At 49.7% G+C, this 20,860-nt stretch overlaps 2 protein-coding genes across 2 annotated transcripts; both read right to left on the bottom strand.

Annotated features, from left to right (window-relative positions):
* Positions 1-10,780: 10,780 nt before the first annotated feature.
* On the bottom strand, positions 10,781-13,283 carry LOC100193878 (60S ribosomal protein L11-1). The gene is made up of 5 exons (NM_001138955.1): positions 13,221-13,283; positions 13,013-13,120; positions 12,701-12,743; positions 12,424-12,619; positions 10,781-11,121 (listed from the first exon to the last, which is right to left on the bottom strand). Exons 1-5 carry the CDS (start codon positions 13,221-13,223, stop codon positions 10,926-10,928), a joined length of 546 nt encoding a protein of 181 aa, NP_001132427.1. The 5' UTR covers positions 13,224-13,283; the 3' UTR covers positions 10,781-10,925.
* Positions 13,284-15,912: 2,629 nt separating this feature from the next.
* On the bottom strand, positions 15,913-16,827 carry LOC109941822 (uncharacterized). The gene is made up of 3 exons (XM_020543048.1): positions 16,628-16,827; positions 16,233-16,302; positions 15,913-15,963 (listed from the first exon to the last, which is right to left on the bottom strand). Exons 1-3 carry the CDS (start codon positions 16,825-16,827, stop codon positions 15,913-15,915), a joined length of 321 nt encoding a protein of 106 aa, XP_020398637.1.
* Positions 16,828-20,860: the final 4,033 nt, after the last annotated feature.

Here is a 20,860-nt window from a genome sequence, read left to right as displayed (position 1 = left end):
ATGGGTGTGCCTGACGACTGCGCGCGCTGCGCGCGCATTAAATGCACCGCAGGGAGCCGTTGGCGCCGCAGGGAGCCGTTGCTCCGCTGGTACACCGGACAGTCCGGTGCACACCGGACAGTCCGGTGAATTTTAGCGGAGCGACTGCCACGCGAACCCGAGGCTGGCGAGTTCTGGAGACCGCGCTTCCTTGGAGCACCGGACATGTCCGGTGCACACCGGACAGTCCGGTGAATTATAGCGCGCCGGCTTCCGAGAAATCCCGAGGGTGAAGAGTTTGAGTCTGAGTCCCCTGGTGCACCGGACAGGAACTGTTCACTGTCCGGTGGCACACCGGACAGTCCGGTGCGCCAAACCAGGGTTGCCTTCGGTTGCCCCTTTGCTCCTTTATTGAATCCAAAACTTGGTCTTTTTATTGGCTGAGGGTGAACCTTTTACACCTGTATAATCTACACACTTGGGCAAACTAGTTAGTCCAATTATTTGTGTTGGGCAATTCAATCACCAAAATTATTTAGGAACTAGGTGTAAGCCTAATTCCCTTTCAGAACTCTAAGAAACAAACCTCCGTTGCCCTATCCACCGCTGAGGCCGAGTATGTTGCCGCAGGACAGTGTTGCGTGCAACTACTTTGGATGAGGCAAACCCTTCGGGACTTTGGCTACAATCTGAGCAAAGTCCCACTCCTATGTGACAATGAAAGTGCTATCCGCATGGCGGAAAATCCTGTTGAACACAGCCGCACAAAGCACATTGACATCCGGCATCACTTTCTGAGAGACCACCAGCAAAAGGGAGATATCGAAGTGTTTCATGTTAGCACCGAGAACCAGCTAGCCGATATCTTTACCAAGCCTCTAGATGAGAAGACCTTTTGCAGGCTGCGTAGTGAGCTAAATGTCTTAGATTCGCGGAACTTGGATTGAATTGTAGCATACATGTGTTTATGCCTTTGATCATGTTCATTCTGCATTGTGTTGCTTATTATGGTGCTCAAGTTGTACAAGCACTCCCTGGACCTCACAAGTCCTTGTGCCAGTAATGCACATATTTAGGGGGAGATGTGTTACAACTTGACCCTTTGAGACTAACCATATGCTTGAGTTTGCTTGATTTAGTCTCGAAGGAGAATTGAAAGGGAAAAGGTGGACTTGGACCATGCAAGACTTCCACTGCACTCCAATGAAAAGAGTAACTTTTCCAAGTTCATCTTTAAACTCTTATTGCCTATTTGCTCTTAATTGAAGATTTTGGTGAGGCAATGGGGTTAAAGGGCCAAGATTGATCCCGTTTTGGTGCTTGATGCCAAAGGGGGAGAAAATAAAGGCCAAAGCGATAAATGGATCAGCTACCACTTGAGAATAGTAGAATAGAGTTTTTGGTTTGTCAAAACTCTTTTATTGTCTCTCTTGTCAAAAGTTGGCTTCTTGTGGGGAGAAGTATTGATTATGGGAAAAAGGGGGAGTTTTTGAAATCTTGAATCAATTTCTCTTAGAATAACTCTCTTTATGTCTTAACATGTGTGTTTGACTTAGAGATAGAAATTTGAATTTGATTTGCAAAAACAAACCAAGTGGTGGCAAAGAGTGATCCATATATGTCAAATTCGAATCAAAACAATTTGAGTTCTTATTTGAATTGATTTTGTACTTGTTCTACTTGCTTTATGTTGTGTTGGCATAAATCACCAAAAAGGGGGAGATTGAAAGGGAAATGTGCCCTTGGGCCATTTCTAAGTATTTTGGTGATTTAGTGTCCAACACAAGTGCCTTAGTGTAAAAAGGTGGACAATGTACAAATCAAGGATAAAGGTATGTTTCTCAGACTTAGTACATTGTTTTATGGACTAATGTATTGTGTCTAAGTGCTGGAAACAGGAAAAATCCAATTGAAAATGTCTTGGCTCGAGCAGCCAAGAATCTGCTGAGTCTGGGAGCACCGGACTGTCCGGTGGTGCACCGGACAGTGTCCGGTGGTGCACCGGACAGTGTCCGGTGCGCCAGGCTGGCTCGAGCGAAGTGGCCGCTCTCGGGAATTCACCGGCGACGTACGGCTATAATTCACCGGACTGTCCGGTGTGCACCGGACTGTCCGGTGAGCCAACGGTCGGCCGGGCCAACGGTCGGCCGCGGAATCCGCGCGCGACACGTGGTCGAGCCAACGGTCGGAAGGGGCACCGGACTGTCCGGTGTGCACCGGACATGTCTGGTGCGCCAACGGCTCCAGGTCTGCCAACGGTCGGCTTCGCCATTTAAGGAAAGAAATCTGGCACCGGACTGTCCGGTGCGCCAACGACAGAAGGCAAGAATTGCCTTCCCTGATTGCTCTCAACGGCTCCTAGCTGCCTTGGGGCTATAAAAGGGACCCCTAGGCGCATGGAGGAAAAACACCAAGCATTCCTACAACATTCCTAAGCACCAAGACATCGATTCCGCGCATTTGGTTCATTGTGATAGCATCTAGAGCTCTTGTTGAGTTGTGAACTCATTGAGTGGTGTTGCGAGCTCTTGTTGCGACTTGTGTGCGTGTTGTTGCTCTGATTTTGAGTCTTGAGTGCGTTGCTAGTTCCTCCCTTACTCCGTATTTCTTTGTGAATCTCAAGTGTAAGGGCGAGAGGCTCCAAGTTGTGGAGATTCCTCGCAAACGGGATATTGAAAGGCAAAGCAAAACACCGTGGTATTCAAGTTGGTCTTTGGACCGCTTGAGAGGGGTTGATTGCAACCCTCATCCGTTGGGACGCCACAACGTGGAGTAGGCAAGCGTTGGTCTTGGCCGAACCATGGGATAAACCACTGTGTCATCTCTGTGTTCGATATCTTGTGGTATTGTGTTTTGTTGAGACTCCTCTCTAGCCACTTGGCGATTATTGTGCTAACACTTAACAAGTTTTTGTGGCTATAAGTTTAAGTTCTACAGGATCACCTATTCACCCCCCCCTCTAGGTGCTCTCAGCAGTGCCTCACCCTCGGGGGCCGAGGGTACCTCGGGCAGAACCGAGGGCGCCTCGGGCCGTGCTGAGGGTGCCTCGGGCTGTGCCGAGGATACCTCAGGCTGGGCCGAGGGTACCTCGGACTGGGCCGAGGGCGCCTCAGGCTCGGGCGTGTCGTCGATCTTGACGGAGGGTTGATGCAGATCCCGGGAGAAGACGTCCGGGGGAACCGTTGTTCGCCCCGAGGCTATTTTAGCCAGCTCGTCCGCAGTCTCGTTGTAGCGCCGAGCGATGTGGTTGAGCTCGAGCCCGTAGAACTTGTCTTCCAAGCGCCGAACCTCATCGCAGTAGGCCTCCATCTTCGGGTCGCGGCAGTGGGAGTTCTTCATGACTTGGTCGATGACGAGCTGCGAGTCACCGCGGGCGTCGAGGCGCCGGACCCCTAGCTCGATGGCGATCAGTAACCCGTTGGTCAGACCTCATACTCAGCCACATTGTTGGACGCCCGGAAGTGGAGGCGTAGCACATAGCGTAGGTGTTTCCCGAGGGGCGAGATGAAGAGTAGGCTTGTGCTGGCTCCCGTCTTCATCAACGACCCGTCGAAAAACATGGTCCAGAGCTCCGGTTGGATCGGAGCCGTCGGTAGCTGGGTGTCGACCCATTCGGCCACGAAGTCCGCCAAGACCTGGGACTTGATGGCCTTCCGAGGGGCGAACGAGATTGTCTCGCCCATGATTTCCACTGCCCACTTTGCAATCCTACCTGAGGCCTCTCGGCACTGGATGATCTCCCCCAGGGGGAAGGATGACACCACAGTTACCGGATGAGACTCGAAGTAGTGTCGCAACTTCCGCCGTGTCAGGATCACTGCATACAGCAGCTTCTGAACTTGTGGGTAGCGGATCTTGGTTTCGGACAGTACCTCGCTGACGAAGTAAACTGGCCTCTGAACGGGCAATGCATGCCCCTCTTCTTGCCTCTCGACCACAATCGCGGCGCTGACCACCTGAGTGGTCGCGGCGACGTAGACCAAGAGGGCTTCTCCGGCAGCTGGAGGCACTAGGATAGGCGCCTTTGTGAGGAGCGCCTTCAGGTTCCCGAGAGCTTCCTCGGCCTCAGGGGTCCAAGTGAAGCACTCGGCCTTCCTTAAGAGGCGGTACAGAGGTAGACCTCTTTCGCCGAGGCGTGAGATGAAGCGGCTCAGAGCCGCGAGACATCCCATGACCCTCTGTACGCCTTTCAAGTCCTTGATGGGCCCCATGCTGGTGATGGCTGCGATCTTCTCCGGGTTGGCTTCGATGCCCCGCTCGGAGACGATGAACCCCAAGAGCATGCCTCGGGGCACCCCGAAGACACACTTCTCGGGATTGAGCTTGACGCCTTTCGCCTTGAGACATCGGAATGTCACTTCAAGGTCGGAAAGGAGGTCGGAAGCTTTCCTCATCTTGACTACGATGTCATCGACGTAGGCCTCGACCGTGCGGCCAATGTGTTCGCCGAACACATGGTTCATGCACCGCTGGTACGTCGCGCCCGCATTCCTCAAGCCGAATGGCATGGTGACATAGCAGTACATGCCGAAGGGTGTGATGAAAGAAGTCGCGAGCTGGTCGGACTCTTTCATCCTGATTTGATGATACCCTGAGTAGGCATCGAGGAAAGACAGGGTTTCGCACCCAGCAGTGGAATCCACGATTTGATCGATGCATGGCAGAGGGTAGGGAACCTTCGGACATGCTTTGTTGAGACCAGTGTAGTCAACACACATCCGCCATTTCCCCCCTTTCTTTCTCACAAGCACAGGGTTGGCAAGCCATTCGGGATGGAATACCTCTTTGATGAACCCTGCCGCTATTAGCTTGTGGATCTCCTCGCCTATGGCTCTGCGCTTCTCCTCGTCGAATCGGCGCAGAGGCTGCTTGACGGGTCGGGCTCCGGCTCGAATGTCCAGCGAGTGCTCGGCGACATCCCTTGGTATGCCGGGCATGTCCGAGGGACTCCACGCGAAGACGTCGGCGTTCGCGCGGAGAAAGTCGACGAGCACTGCTTCCTATTTGGGATCGAGCCCGGAGCCGATCCGGATCTGCTTGGAGGCGTCGCCGCTGGGGTCGAGGGGGACGGCCTTAACCGTCTCCACTGGCTCGAAGTTGCCAGCATGACGTTTCACGTCTGGCACCTCCTTAGAGAGGCTTTCCAGGTCGGCTATGAGGGCCTCGGACTCGGCGAGGGCCTCAGCGTACTCCACGCACTCCACGTCGCATTCGAACGCGTGTTTGTACGTGGGGCCGACGGTGATGACCCCGTTGGGGCCCGGCATCTTGAGCTTCAGGTAGGTGTAGTTGGGGACGGCCATGAACTTCGCGTAGCATGGTCTTCCTAGTACCGCGTGGTAGGTTCCTCGGAAACCGACCACCTCGAACGTCAGGGTCTCCCTTCGGAAGTTGGAGGGTGTTCCGAAGCAGACAGGAAGGTCGAGTTGTCCAAGGGGCTGGACGCGCTTCCCGGGAATGATCCCATGGAAGGGCGCAGCGCCTGCTCGGACGGAGGACAGATTGACACGCAGGAGCCCGAGGGTCTCGGCGTAGATGATGTTGAGGCTGCTGCCTCCGTCCATGAGGACCTTGGTGAGCCTGACGTCGCCGATGACGGGGTCGACGACGAGCGGGTATTTCCCCGGGCTCGGCACGTGGTCGGGGTGGTCGGCTTGGTCGAAGGTGATGGGCTTGTCGGACCAGTCTAGGTAGACTGGCGCCGCCACCTTCACCGAGCAGACCTCCCGGCGCTCTTGCTTGCGGTGCCGAGCCGAGGCATTCGTCGCTTGCCCACCGTAGATCATGAAGCAGTCGCGGACCTCGGGGAACTCTCCTGCTTGGTGATCTTCCTTCTTGTCGTCGTCGCGGGCCCTGCCACCCTCCGCGGGTGGCCCGGCCCTGTGGAAGTGGTGCCGAAGCATGACGCACTCCTCAAGGGTGTGCTTGACGGCCCCTAGTGATAGGGACACGGCTCCTTGAGCATCTTGTCGAAGAGGTTGGCACCTCCGGGGGGTTTCCGAGGGTTCTTGTACTCGGCAGCGGCGACAAGGTCCGCGTCGGCGGCGTCGCGTTTCGCTTGCGACTTCTTCTTGCCTTTATTCTTGGCGCCGCGCTGAGTCGACGCCTCGGGAGCATCTTCCGATGGGCGGCCCTGGGGTTGCTTGTCCTTTCGGAAGATAGCCTCGACCGCCTCCTGGCCGGAGGCGAACTTGGTGGCGATGTCCATCAGCTCGCTCGCCCTGGTGGGGGTCTTGCGACCCAGCTTGCTCACCAGGTCGCGGCAGGTGGTGCCGGCGAGGAATGCGCCGATGACATCCGAGTCGGTGATGTTGGGCAGCTCGGTGCGCTGCTTCGAGAATCGCCGGATGTAGTCCCGGAGAGACTCTCTCGGCTGCTGCCGGCAGCTTCGGAGGTCCCAGGAATTCCCGGGGCGCACTTACGTGCCCTGGAAATTGCCGGTGAAAGCTTGGACTAGGTCGCCCCAGTTGGAGATCTGCCCCGGAGGCAGGTGCTCCAACCAGGCGCGAGCGGTGTCGGATAGGAACAGGGGGAGGTTGCGGATGATGAGGTTGTCATCGTCCGTTCCACCCAGTTGGCAAGCCTTACGGTAGTCCGCGAGCCACAGTTCCGGTCTCGTCTCCCCCGAGTACTTTGTGATAGTAGTCGGGGGTCGGAACCGGGTCAGGAACGGTGCCCGTCGGATGGCCCGGCTGAAGGCCTGCGGACCGGGTGGTTCGGGCGAGGGACTCCGATCCTCCCCGCTGTCATAGCGTCCCCCACGCCTGGGGTGGTAGCCTTGGCGCACCCTCTCGTCGAGGTGGGCCCGACGGTCGCGGTGATGGTGCTCGTTGCCGAGGCGGCCCGGGGCCGCAGGCGCGGTGTTGCGCGTGCGCCCGGTGTAGACCGAGGCTTCCCGCATGAATCGGGAAGTCGCGGCATGAGGTTCCGAGGGGTACCCCTGCCTTCGGGAGGCAGAGCTCTCGGCCCGTCGGACCGCGGCGCCTTCCAGGAGATTCTTGAGCTCCCCCTGGATTCGCCGGCCCTCGGTGGTTGATGGCTCCGGCATCGCGCGGAGAAGCATCGCTGCTGCAGCCAGGTTCTGGCCGACCCCACTAGATGCGGGTGGTGGCCTGACCCTGGCGTCGTTGGCGACACGGTGCTGGAAGCCCTGGGGCAGATGACGTATTTCTCCGGCCGGGGGTTGGCCCGCCCATGCCTGCCCGACGTCCCGGCGGATCGGCTCAAGCGCTCCTGCTCCCTCGTCGAGCCTGGCCTGCACCCCGCGGATTTGCTCGAGCTGTGGGTCATGGCCCCCCGCCTGAACGGGGACCACAGCTAGCTCTCGTGGGATGTCAACGCGGGGCACCGGCCTAGGGAGATCATCGTCCTCCGGCATGCCGAGATGATTGCCTTCGGAGGGACCCCCTAGATCGACGTGGAAACATTCGCGGCTTGGGCCGCAGTCCTCGTCGCCGAGGCTGCGGCTACCATCGGAACAGTCGGAGAGGCAGTAGTCACATGCGGTCATGAAGTCCCGCATGGCACTGGGGTTGCCAAGTCCAGAGAAATCCCAACAGATGCTGGGCTCGTCGTCTTCCTCGGACCCAGAGGGCCCGTAGGTTGAGACGTCCGTCAGCCGGTCCCAAGGCGACCGCATGCGAAACCCCAGGGGGTTTGGACTCGCCTCTACGTGAGCGCCCGCCAAAGCGGGGTCGCTAGGCGGGTTGAGGCTGAATCCAAATGACGTGGGATGGGAATCGGTCGGTACCTCTCGGTCGACGAGCGGCGATAAAGTCACGTCGGGGACTGACTGCACCGTCGTCTCAGGTACGAGGGTGACGTCCAGCAAGCTTTTCGCGAGCGCGCTGGCGTCGTCCGCTTGCTCGGGATTGGCGTGTCGCGGGGAGACGGCGCCCGTCTTCATCTCAAGCGCGAAGTCGATACCCGGTGCGCCCCCCGTTGGGGTGCCGGCGCTGTCGACTCGCTCGACAGCCGACGAGGCGCTGCCTCCTGCTTGGCCTTGGTTGCCCTGCCTTCCCCTCCGTCGGCGGGGAAGAGGGCGGGATGAGCTCGAAGGTTGTTCTTCCACCACGCGGAGAAGATGTCGTCGATTCCGCCGCCGGCGGGCGGGCTGTCGGCCGCCATTGTCGTTGTCGCGCGGCGGTGGAAGGAGTATCATGTCGTAGCTGCCGTTGAGGGACATGAACTCAAGACTCCCGAAACGGAGCACCGTCCCGGGTTGGAGAGGTTGCTGGAGACTGCCCATCTGGAGCTTGACGGGAAGCTGTTCGTCAACACGCAGCAGGCCCCTGCCTGGCATGCCAACTGTCGGCGTTTCGAGACCGGGGGGTCCCTGGGCCGACGAGTGAATGTCGCCGCGTGCCCCAGCCCAGATGGGTCGAGCGCGAGGGCGAGCGCGAAGGGGGCAGAGCGAGGCGGCCGGAGACCGGCGTGAGAGAGGTGGGAATCCCGCGGCCTTCGTGTTCGTCCCGCGCCCAGGTCGGGTGCGCTTGCAGTAGGGGGTTACAAGCGTCCACGCGGGAGAGGGAGCGAGCGGCTTCAAGCGAGCGCCTGTCTCGTCCTCGTCCCCGCGCGGCCAACCCTCTCTAAGAGGGCCCTAGTCCTTCCTTTTATATGCGTAAGGAGAGGATCCAGGTGTACAATGGGGGGTGTAGCAGAGTGCTACGTGTCTAACGGAGGAGAGCTAGCGCCCTAAGTACATGCCGTTGTGGCAGCCGGAGAGATTTTGGCACCCAGCTGGTGTGATGTCGTGGCCGTCGGAGGAGCGATGGAGCCTGGCGGAGGGACAGCTGTCGGAGCGGTTGAGTCCTTGCTGACGTCCTCTTGCTTCCGTAAGGGGGCTGAGAGTCGTCGTCGTCACAGAGTATGCGGGGCGCCATCATTGCCTATCTGGCGGAGCGAGCCAGATGGGACGCCGGTCTTGTTCCCTGCGGCCCGAGTCAGCTCGGGGTAGGGTGATGATGGCGCCTCCTGTTGACGTGGCTGGTCTGCGCCCTAGGTTGGGCGATGTGGAAGCTCCTCCGAAGCCGAGGTCGAGTCTGTCTTCCGTGGTCGAGGTCGGGTCCGAGCCCCTGGGTCGGGCGAGGCGGAGTTCGTTGTCTTCTAGGGCTGACCCCAAGTCCGAGCCCTGGGTCGGGCGGAGCGGAGTTCGCCGTCTTCCGGGACTTAGCCCGAGTCCGAGCCCTGGGTCGGGCGGAGCGGAGTTCGCCGTCTTCCGGGACTTAGCCCGAGTCCGAGCCCTGGGTCGGGCGGAGCGGAGTTCGCCGTCTTCCGGGACTTAGCCCGAGTCCGAGCCCTGGGTCGGGCGGAGCGGAGTTCGCCGTCTTCCGGGACTTAGCCCGAGTCCGAGCCCTGGGTCGGGCGAAGCGGAGCTCCCTATGGTGCCTTCGGCAGGGCCTGACTGCCTGTCAGTCTCACTCTGTCAAGTGGCACCGCAGTCGGAGTGGCGCAGGCGGCGCTGTCCTTCTGTCAGGCCGGTCAGTGGAGCGGCGAAGTGACGGCGGTCACTTCGGCTTTGTCGACTGGGGGGCGCACGTCAGGATAAAGGTGTCAGACCACCTTTACATTAAATGCCCCTGCGATTTGGTCGGTCGGTGCGGCGATTTAGTCAGGGTTGCTTCTTGGCGAAGGCAGGGCCTCGGGTGAGCCGAAAATATGTTCACCGCTGGAGGGGGGCCTCGGGCGAGACGGAAATCCTCCGGGGTCGGCTGCCCTTGTCCGAGGCTAGGCTCGGGCGAGGCGTGATCGAGTCCCTCGAATGGACTGATCCCTGACTTAATCGCACTCATCAGGCTTTTGCAGCTTTATGCTGATGGGGGTTATCAGCTGAGAATTAGGAGCCTTGAGGGTACCCCTAATTATGGTCCCCGACAAGTATATATGGAGTGGGAGCACCAAAGAATCCATATGGAGAGCACCATATGGATACTCATATAGGAGGGCACAAATAAACATGAAAAAACTTAGATGGTAGCTCCACATTATTCATAATCATTCATAAAGTCGTATGATTGGATGAGTGCTTGTGCGCTGCCAGGCTCATGGCAGCCTCTGTTAGATATGAGCATTTTCGGCATTTCTGCTGATGCAACCAAATGAGCCTATGATGCATGGCAGCCTCTCCGTTAGATATGAGCATTTTCGGCATTTCCGCGGATGCAACCAAATGAGCCTATGATGCACTGGTGTGTGTTTACATAGCTTATTAAAGGTGTTTGGTTCAGCTTTTTTCTGACCAGCTTTTTCTGATAATCTAGATGTAGGGACAATCTAACTGTAAAGAGAATCTAAAGATATTTATAAGGTCTAGAATTTAGAAAGTGTTGGATTCTTATTATTGCAACGACTCGACGGATTCTATGTTCAAATTAATTATGGATGATTTTTGCCAAATCGATTTTTTTTATAGGAGGCTAAAAAGCTATGTTTAACAATCCGTAGCAGAATCTAAAAAAAAACCGAAACAAGCAGGGATACAACGAACCAAACATTTGTAAGCCCATAGTCAATGCATGTGGAAAGTCTGGCTCTCCCAAAGCGAGCAACCAAACAAACGGATGGTGAAGGAGGGTATGGATAAACAAAAGTTTAAGCAGAAGCTTCGGTTATAGAAGCACCAACAAATCAGTACCAACCGTCCATACTGTTGACAGGCGTTGAACCCAAGACAGCACACAACATAACTGTGAACGAAGTACCTGATAGATGTTCCTTAGATTTTGCTGGCGAGCTCAAATTAACACAATCAAAACAACAGTTATTTGTTCCTAACTGCTAGTCTGATTATCAAGATGGAATTACGGGCACAGACGCAAAACTGGCAGTGCATTTGGTATCCAACAAACACAGAATTCATAGTACACAGATTATACTTGAACCAAACACGGGGTGTTTTGTTCATAGTACACAGAATTAAGGGCAAGTCGTTTGATGACTATCAATGATTACGAGGTGTTTTGGGCCTTGTTGAGGATGACACCCTCGTACTTCACCTGGAACCACTTCATGGCGTCTTCTTTGGTCACCCTGTGCTGGATGCCAACACGGGACTTGCACCTGCGCCGACGTGCAACACGATAACCAGCTCGTTCCAGAACGACGTAAAAGTCCATGCCATAAATACCAGTAGACGGGTCATACCTGGGAAAAAACAGATGAGCAAGTTATTTACAAGCAATGTGGTGATACCTGTAATCCAGTGTCCGCAAAGATATCCAGTTCGAACATAAGATAGTGAGAGAGTCATATCCCAGATAGAAGTGAACTGACAAAAGAACTTCACTCCCTCCATTTCAAAAAGATTGTAGTTCTACATTTTCTATCATTGACCATCATTTCCTAAAATATTAGTACCATTTAACATCGGAATTATATCTTGGGCAAGTATTTCCCCAGATAAATCTAGAAACATAAAGCTTATGATGACTGTTCAAAATAGGGGTAGCATTTTAGCAGTCAACATTACTGTTCAAAATGACTGACTGCAGACAATAACCAACAGTTACCAATAAAACAAAAAACAGCAATCACACTCAGACAGTGACTTTGCAAGAATATTTTTCTTTATAATTTTAGCACGATGTGTGGTTGATACACAGAACTGCACAACTTTAGACTGCAAAACTAAAAGCTAATCCACCTAGTAAAACTGAAACAAATCTTTTTCTTTGTCTAATTGGGCATCTCTAGTGTTTTACTCTCTAGATACAGGTCATAGAGAAGCTAGAGGAACTACAAGCTCTAGTGTTTGGTTCATTAGGAATTTCTAAGGCCAGACCCACCAGATGAAATGTATTATTCTCTCATTAGTATTGCATGGCTCCCTCCATGTCCATGCTTGTGTAAACTCAAAGGTGCAGAAAGAATTGGTTTTCTGTTCTTTGAAATGGGTGGCAAATTCTAGCACCCATGCTCAACATAAATACACTGTGTAGCAAATACAAACTGATATTCCATAATGTATCACTTAAAAATTAACACCTAACGAAATGAAGTGTGACAGCAACATTAATCAAAATAGGACACCGCAGAGAACATCATAAAGAAAAAAATCCTTATTCACCCATGTGACAAATTAAATTGATAAAAAGGCATATTAGTCATCAGCTCACAGCTAAGTAGGCATACAAGGCATGACCTGCAATCAATAGGGCATATACAAAATTATAACATGGGCAAATTTGAGATCCAATGAACATGGTGAATAAAACCATCATCACAGTTTAAATTTGAATTGTCCAGCGGTATCTTATCTTTACCTAGAACTACACTGAACTAATATAGAATTCAAAAACTTGACACATGAATAGCCAGTTACCTCCATTATACACAGATTCAAATAAACATGGGTTTCTATACTTGAGGAAACCAAACCATATAACAGTGCAATATTTCAATAGATCATTTGCGTGAATTGTATATGAGATAAAAAGATCATCTTACTTGATTCCAAGATCAATGTGCTCCTGAATACCAAAACCAAAGCAGCCAGTATCACTGAAGTTCCTCCTCAGAAGCTCATACTCCTTCACCTTGAGGCCACTCTCAAGAAGCTGCATTGCCTTCTCACCCCTGACCGTAACGTAGCATGCAATCTTCTCATTACGACGAATACCGAAAGACCTCACAGTATACCTTGCTGCAAGAGCACCCAATCATCGCCGTTACCAACGCTGATATAGAATCATTGATTAAACGAAACTTGACGAAAGAATGTTACCCTTGGAGAAAACCGGAGACTGCCCACTCAACTGCTCCAACACCTATGATAGCACAGTGGAAAACAAATTAGCAATCGAATAAACCAATCAGCCTCTAGTAATCTAAACAGATAACAAATTCCCTCCACAATCATGAGATTAAACTGCCTAGAGCACCATGCGGAGTTCTCTTTATATAAATGACAAGCGGTACATCTATAAGCTCGGGCACCATACCACAGCAAAGTCGAAAAGAATGGGATCCCAAATGCGCATGCAACAAGAAAAATAATTGCTGTTAGGCCTGTAGAGTTCGAGCCGAGATGAAATACCTTGGCGGCGCGGGTGAGTCGATCTCCACTCTCTCCAACGGAGATATTGAGCACGAGCTTCTGCACCTTGATCTCCCGCATCGGGTTCGACTGCTTCTTTTCTGACGCCTGCGGAACACAAACGAGTCAGCAACCACTGTGGTGTCAGGAGGAAAGGTGCCAGAAATGCCGAGCATTTCGCGTCGCCGGCGTTGTAGTAGGAACTCACCATGGCGATCTTGAGAGCAGAGACGGCGGCGGAGGGGAAGAGATGGGAGGGTTTTGATGTTGGGGTGTGGCTGCGGTAGCGGAAACCCTATAATCCCATTTCTTATAGTGCTGGCGGTTGGTGTTAGGACCGTCCGATTAGGCGATGGACGGAGTCGATCAGCAGCGCGATTTTGTGAGTTGCAACAAGTGTCTTCCACTAGAAAAAATGGGTGATTTAGGAGAATCAGGATTAAACATTTGAGACCATTTTATGCACTACTATGATGGGAATAATCTATATGTTGTTGTTTCATATCTTTTTCCTGTATATGGATCCTACTTATTGGTTTGTAATAAAGTTGAACTGCAAAGAGTAAAACAGACCATCGCCACAGACCACCAACTCTCAGAAGACAAGAATCAGTTTACTTGCCAAACAGTTTTAAAAATGATTCTGATTTTCTAGGAGAATCAGGAGGATCAGCTCCTCACGAGGATCAGGATCTAGAGCTAAAGAAGCAGGAGCTAGAGCTTTGCCAAACGGGCCCTTAGGGCTTGCTTGGACGGTGAAGAACGTCTTCTTCAATAGATTACTAGGTATATGCCCGTACATTGTCACGGAAGTTAAAAATTGGTATAAAACATATATACGGAACGAGAAACATCACTATAATATAGATATGTGCCCATGCGTTATCACGAGAGTTAAAAATTAATATAAAACATAGATAGAGAATAACAACATCACTATGATATGCAAGGAATAGAATAATAATAGTACGATGATGTTGTCAGCTTAAAAACATAGAATCTAGTTTCATCACCGATAAGATCATTGTGGTCCAGTGTTCTTAAGTCGGTAAGGCGAGCAAGTAAACATGACCACTGTCTTAACGCCTAGGCGGGCAAGGTGCCTAGAATTATCCAAGCGCTTGGAGTCCTACAAGACGCCTTAAAAAGACTGTTGTGGTCCCAGACAATGAAATGTGGTTGCCTTAAAAAGCTGAGAGCGTTGACGAAGGGAGCTCACCTCCATCAAAGTGCAGCGTGGCGTCACAAATGTGCCTAAAATTCTTGCATGAACAAGAATAAAGATCAAGTTAGTCCTTTTTTACTGAGGACACAGTTAAAGTCCTAGCAGTACAGTAGACTTGTTTTCTGCATGAACAAAGCTAAAGATCAATTTCGTCGCCCGCGATAATAACTCGAGTTTCCCTCACGGCTGCTTTCACTTGATTCACTCTGAAATATAGCAGTAACAATAATCTGCTAAGCAATGTCTGCTGCTCATTATGATTTGCATGAATCGAGTATAGGAAGAAAGGTTAATCTAATAACTACAAAAAAGACTTATCAATATGTTATTCCGGCTAGACAAGTGACCACATAACGTTAGAATATTCTATTCATCTGATCACTTCAATTACAGTACAACTTAGCAACATATATTTTTTGCTAAACCTACAAAGCAAAAGATTGTCTAAAATGGACGTTGTATACTGGCCTGAAGCTTGTTTGCAAGTGGTAACTCATTTGGTTGCTGATTGAAACAGTTTAAACTCAAGATCAAACTACAGAAATCGTTGTGTTTGTCTCCTGTCCAAACAATGAATATAAAACTTTGGCACATCCAAATATAAGAACACAATTGATCTCATATTTGTATCTAGAGTCTCGGCGTGAATAGATTAGAATACATAATTTGGTAGAACTGGTCATACCAAAAATCTAATAAGCTTGTGCTCATCCCATGAACATGCTGCATACTGTAACACAAAATTTCAGTGTTAATCAATAAAATAAAATAAAATAAAGCAAGCCACCATAGAAAGTGGATCACCTCAGTTGTTGCCTTTGCACACCACAACTCCAACTCATCTAGAACAGCCTTGACATACCCTTAAGGAGCAACACTCACGACGAAGCAATAGACTGTAGAACAAAACCACGACCATTGACTATGCTGATTTCCACAAACATGAAAGCAATAGACTGTAGAACAATGATAGTGTTGGCTAAGCATGCAATTGTAAAAAGCAATAACATATATCTTCAAAGCTAACATGCCGCCAGTCTAGCTGCCATTCTATACCATTAACAAATTTATACCCTAAACTTAATTCATCTCTATACAGCCAAATCCAAATATAAAACAGTACCGATATGGGCATCCCACCGCATGTAAGGGTATTGACATAGCACATCAGTGAACTCGAAACAGGGCATTCAGATTAGACCTAGAAAGGTCTATCTTGTAATCATAATCATAAAGAAAATCCTCAACTGTAAGTTCTTGGTTCACATAGTACATCTACAAGTAGGATGAGAACTTGTTAAAATTGATAGAAAGATGAAGTCACACAACATGCCAATTATATGCATAACGGTGAATTAATAAAATTCTTCATTAAAAAGTACTAATTATGTGCATGCTATAATTACTTATAAAGCAGTACATAGCATCTAAAATGTTGCAATATCTTAGGACTAAAGAATTAGTACTTAAATGCTAAGGAGGTACATAAGGGAGCTGAACAATAGGAAACAGAAAATCAAAATGGGTGTTATAATAACCTACCGAGATAGAGCAAAAACATCCTTGTACACCACTGTAAAGCAGAAGGTTGTTGTTGACAATAGAAATACATTGACCCTCGACATTTCCAAAATCCATTGCATGCTGCATATACTTGTTACTATTGACCTCTTGCCTAAAACAATGGTAGGTCACCACACATGACCACCATGCCTCCTTTGTGATCCTGAGCCGAGAGGGGAAACAAAAACATAACATGACATTTTCAGTTAAAAGTGCAATTATGTAGGTGGTATCAAAAGTATCAGATCGAAGTATTCAATTGTGGTAACTAAAAATCCAGGTTTAGTCAGATTCATTTGATCTGCGATCAGCAAAAAATAAAAATAAAAATTGTCGCACCAGTGTTACACTGCATTACTGCAACACTACATAGCTCTTCAGTTGATAACTGCATTCCATTCAACAATTAGAGACAAAATAATCTGCTCTCACCTCATTAGCAGAATGTAGTTTGGCCACTGCAGCTCGGGAATGGAACATGAAACATTCTGTAGGTGGGCCACTGAAAAAACGATAGAACATCGAGAGAAATGGTGACTTCAGTAACCTCCAGAACAAGTGCCACTGCCAACATAGCGACATGGATTCCCACGAAAAAAGGATATGTAATCTCAGAAACATGGGTGTCGATGTGTGTTTTAAGGGTTATTGTCCCTTTTCTTCTTAATATAAAGATACATAACTCTCGCCCGAGATTTTTTTTACAATTTTTAGACGATCCTGATGAACATCTATGACATGATCAGGAAATAAAGCCTCTAAGATTAATCTGTAAGAACCCATTTTTGTATGCACATGTTATGAACTTTTGATTGGATGAAACTTACACACTTCGTGAAGCATGTGTATCATGTGCAAACATCTTGTAAGATAATGTCTTTCCAGCAAGTGGTTTGAGAATTTCATCAACCTTGGCCACATCAAAGATTTGAGGCTTTATGTTGTGTTCAGAATTCTCTAGTGTTTTTGAGGACTGTCCTTCCCCTAAAATCAAGTCAGCATCCTCATCAAGAGGGAAAATATACATGTACCTCCTCTTTTCGCTGCAAAATTAGGATGAAACTCACGCGCAACCTGCAAATTGTGTCATAAGCCGAGCATGACATTATTTGCGGTTGAGGTCCTGGCATCCTCAGAACTTTCACCAACAAAAATAATCTACTCTAATATTGTTGTATGATTAAATGACACAACAGAATGCAAGAACCATCGTCTAGGACACAACAGAATGCACCCATGTCAGTAGTACAGTCACGCGAGAGAATTTCGGTGGCAAATCAACGCGCCAGCTAATCGCAACTTAATACTTGACCCCCTAGGTCATGGGTGCATGATCTATCGTCTATGCATGCATGTTGCCCTTTGTTCCCGTTTCTTAATTTCTTAAGCATCCAAACATCGATGTGACGAGTCTAGAAAACTGAAACGATAGTCACAACACGATGGGACTTTTAGTAACTTTCTATACCAAAAAGCCTCAGATATTCTTAAATGTGTCTTAGGGACATCTAAAGAACTTCCTAAGGTGGATCACCCTTAAACAATAAGAATGAGAATCTAGCGGTACAAAATCAGTTTGGTGCAGGAAAAAGCCGTATGTGTTTAACCAAACTGCCTCTAAAAGGTAAAATCGGATTTTCATAAATCTAAATCTGAAGATTCCTTTAGGACAAGTTAACTGGTATCAATTTCCCTGAATAGGTCCAGAAAACTAAAACGATAGTCCCAGCACGATGGGGCCTTTAGTAACTTTCTATAACAAAAATCCTCAGATATTCTTAAATGTGTCTTAGCAACAGCTAAAGAACTTCCTGAGGTGGATCACCTTGAAACAATAAGAATGAGAATCCAGGCGAGTACAAAATCAGTTTGGTGCAGGAAAAACACAGTAATGCTCCCTTTGTGTGCAAGGATCTACAAGTGTGTTTAGCTATTTATAAAACTATATAAGTAATGAGCACATTAACTAATCAAAGAAAAAAGAAGAAGGAGCATCTAACGGGGCATTATCTCAAATACTTGTTGTGATTTCAGGACAGGAGCTCCACTCCTAAAGGAGAGATGTTAAACAACTTCGATGCTCCTGGTGAGTCACATCCATCAACAAATGCCATTGGAGAACAAGGCGTTAATAATTTAACCAGCAAGATCTTACCCTGTTGTGTACAGCATGGACGTCCACGACCGCCGTGAAAGTCGACCACGCCAAGGTCCCCAGCATGGACGTCCACGACCGCCGGGAATGAACGATACATACATTTCGTATCTCTTGCCCGTACCACTCGTGCATATCAGGATTGTGAATCTCAAGAGTAGGCTGTGGTTTGCAGCCATTGTAAATTTCGACTGAGGAATACTGGAACATTGCAACTTTGGAGCCCAACCTGAAGATGACACATCCCAAATAAATGAACAGAAAAGGTAGTACAATACAATGGAAGTGAAACAATTTATGAAATACAGCTGATGTTTTGAGCTTACCCAAAAAACGCAGACAATCCGTATTGAGTGAATGCCCGCATATTGATAGCCTTCTAGCGGTTGAGTGGCTTGAAAAACTAAGTTCAAGGAACTTCCCAAATGAAAGGTAGTGTGCTTCAGCTGACATTATCACCCTTCGTGGTGATCTGGAGACCCCACTTTCACGTTCACACCTTAAGCATCTAGTCCACATCCAAATCTTTCCTTCTGATTCACCAGGTAAACGATATTTAGGCAGCAAGTGCCTCACAAGAACAATCAGATTCCCGTTGCGGTGAGTGTAGGAATACATGTGAGCCTCTGGAGGTTCTCCACATGAGGAACATTTGAGATTCTGAAAAAGACACAATCATGAGACGTGAGCATATTCTTGAAATCGAGTTGGGTAAGGTTCTATATCAGCCAAAAAGAATGGAAGCAACAAGACGCTTCAGCCCACCACTCATCTTACCCCTCTGTAGCATGAGTGCGCACTCCTCCTCGTCGGCCTCGCCATGTTTGGCTAAGCATGGTGCTGGATCTGTGGAGCCGTCGGAGGTGTCGCACGCTCGTCGCCGCCGTGCCTTGTGGACGAGGAGGGGGCGTGCAGGAGCGCAGCCTGCGACTGTGTCTCCCGCATCCGACGGCACCAAGTGATGGGAACTCCGTGGGGAGGAAGGAGACATACTCGCGGTGGTGCGAACAGAGATTGGGGCGTTGCGCGGTGGCGGTGGCTGGCAAAGAGATGCGCGTCAGTGTCGTCTTGGGGTCGTGCGGGACATGGTGAGGGCCCTGCCCGGAGCAGAGATCGAGGCGTGGCGCGGTGGTGTCGACGTCTTCTTCGGGGTTGTGTGAGGCGCTCAGCTCCTATCGCAACAGAGACGACGAAGGGATAGGCGAGAGAGGATGGAGAGGACCACAGAAATTGGTTGGAGCGCGATGCGACGCGACGCGACGTAGGCGGGCGAACGATGGCGGAGGATGCGAACACGGAGGGGAGGACCACAGAGGATGCGTCTACTCGGAGCAGAGATCAAGGAGCGTTGATGGCGGGCCGCGTTGATGGCGAGGCTCGTAGATGGCGGATCGAGGGTGCGTTGATGGCGGTCGCGCTGCTGGGGCCCTAGATCGCAGGATCGACGTTGATGGCGGCTGGCGTCGCGGTGATGGTGGGGAGCAGAGGGGGCGGTGGGTGGGCAGAGGGACGGCAGAACCGTGCACCAAAATGTGGACGTCTACAGTAGCGTCTTAAGAGTAGTAGAGAATTAAAGAGAAAGTATACATGGAGCAACCTAAGAACAACTTGTATTCTGACCACGTGTACAAATTCTTTAAGGCCCCGTTTATTTCGTTGGAATTAAATTCCATTTTAATAATTATAATTTAGATAAAATTAATTAAGTTCATATATTTATATATGTAATATATTGTATATTGTCCTAAATCATATGAGAAAGAGCTACATTTATGTTATAACGAAGCAAGTAAAAGAGTGTGCTATAAGTTGTACATAAAAAATAACATGTAAATCTATAGAATCAATTTTCATCTCTCAGCCCATGAATTTGAGATAGGCTTATATGATAACTTTGGAAAGTGGTGGAATGTTACATTCTAAAAAATATCTTATTCCATTAGTAAGATTTTAATTCCTCAAAATGAAAGGAAACAAACGGGGTCTGTGGGGGACAGATATCCCCGGGTCCACTAGAAGGCTAGAAGACCTAGCGAAAGGCTGTGGGCCCAATATTTCGCAAGGTCATCCATTCGTGGGCCTAGGGAGGAACGTCTGACGAAGTGGATCGGCGCAAGATCGGATCAACTCGAGCCCAGACGGCCCAATGGATTTGAGCGTCATCCACAGCAGTGACCCGACTTTCCCGCGCTGCGTCCTTAGGCATCGGAACTGAATGGCGATAAGTCGACAGAATTATAGAAAGATAGGCTCAGTCGGTTCACTATTACTTAGGCACACGTTGTTATCATATCCGCATGTAACGCCCTACGGTAGAGTATATAAGGCATAGGGGACATCCCCTAAAAAACATCTCACTCATTAGCCATCTACTCAGCTCTTTAACATCTCTCGTACTAGGGAACTCCCCTGTAACCCAGCACATAAAAGATCTACACCAGGACATAGGGTGTTACGCATCTCAAAGCGGCCCGAACCTATACAAGATTGTCTACTGTATCTCGTGCATCTGGCACGAACCGTCGAGTTACAGTCGGTAATACCATCCTACTCTAAAAAGCACCTCGAGGGGCAACCCTGGGTGCGCGGTCGGACCCAAAACACCGACAGGGCCTAAGGCACTTTATGGGCTTAAGCAAGCACCGCGAGCGTGTTATAAATGTCTTAAATAATTTCTTATTTCAAATGATTTTAAGCTCGGTAAAGTTGATCCTATTCTTTTCACTAAGATATGTAATGATGATTTATTTATGTGTCTAATTTATGTCGACAACATAATATTTGGTTCTACTAATCAAAACTCTTGTGAGAAGTTTAGCAGGCTTATGGTGCAAAAGTTTGAGACGTCGATGATGGACGAGCTGGCATTCTTTCTAGGATTCAAGTTGTTGGGGGCCTTCGTCTT

Source organism: Zea mays, chromosome 8 (genome assembly GCF_902167145.1).
Source record: "Zea mays cultivar B73 chromosome 8, Zm-B73-REFERENCE-NAM-5.0, whole genome shotgun sequence".
Classification (NCBI taxonomy): domain Eukaryota; kingdom Viridiplantae; phylum Streptophyta; class Magnoliopsida; order Poales; family Poaceae; genus Zea; species Zea mays.
This window is presented reverse-complemented; position numbering and strand designations above follow the sequence as displayed.

Excerpts from the sequence above, each read along its gene's own strand:
- LOC109941822 (XM_020543048.1), bottom strand. The coding sequence starts at position 16,827 with ATGTATATTTTCCCTCTTGATGAGGATGCTGACTTGATTTTAGGGGAA. Across the intron at positions 16,303-16,627 it reads ACACATGCTTCACGAAGTGT|TGGCCCACCTACAGAATGTT; the intron begins GTAAGTTTCATC and ends TCGTTTTTTCAG. Across the intron at positions 15,964-16,232 it reads AACTACATTCTGCTAATGAG|GATCACAAAGGAGGCATGGT; the intron begins GTGAGAGCAGAT and ends CTCTCGGCTCAG.
- LOC100193878 (NM_001138955.1), bottom strand. Across the intron at positions 12,620-12,700 it reads GTCTCCGGTTTTCTCCAAGG|CAAGGTATACTGTGAGGTCT; the intron begins GTAACATTCTTT and ends GTGCTCTTGCAG. Across the intron at positions 11,122-12,423 it reads CACATTGATCTTGGAATCAA|GTATGACCCGTCTACTGGTA; the intron begins GTAAGATGATCT and ends GTTTTTTCCCAG.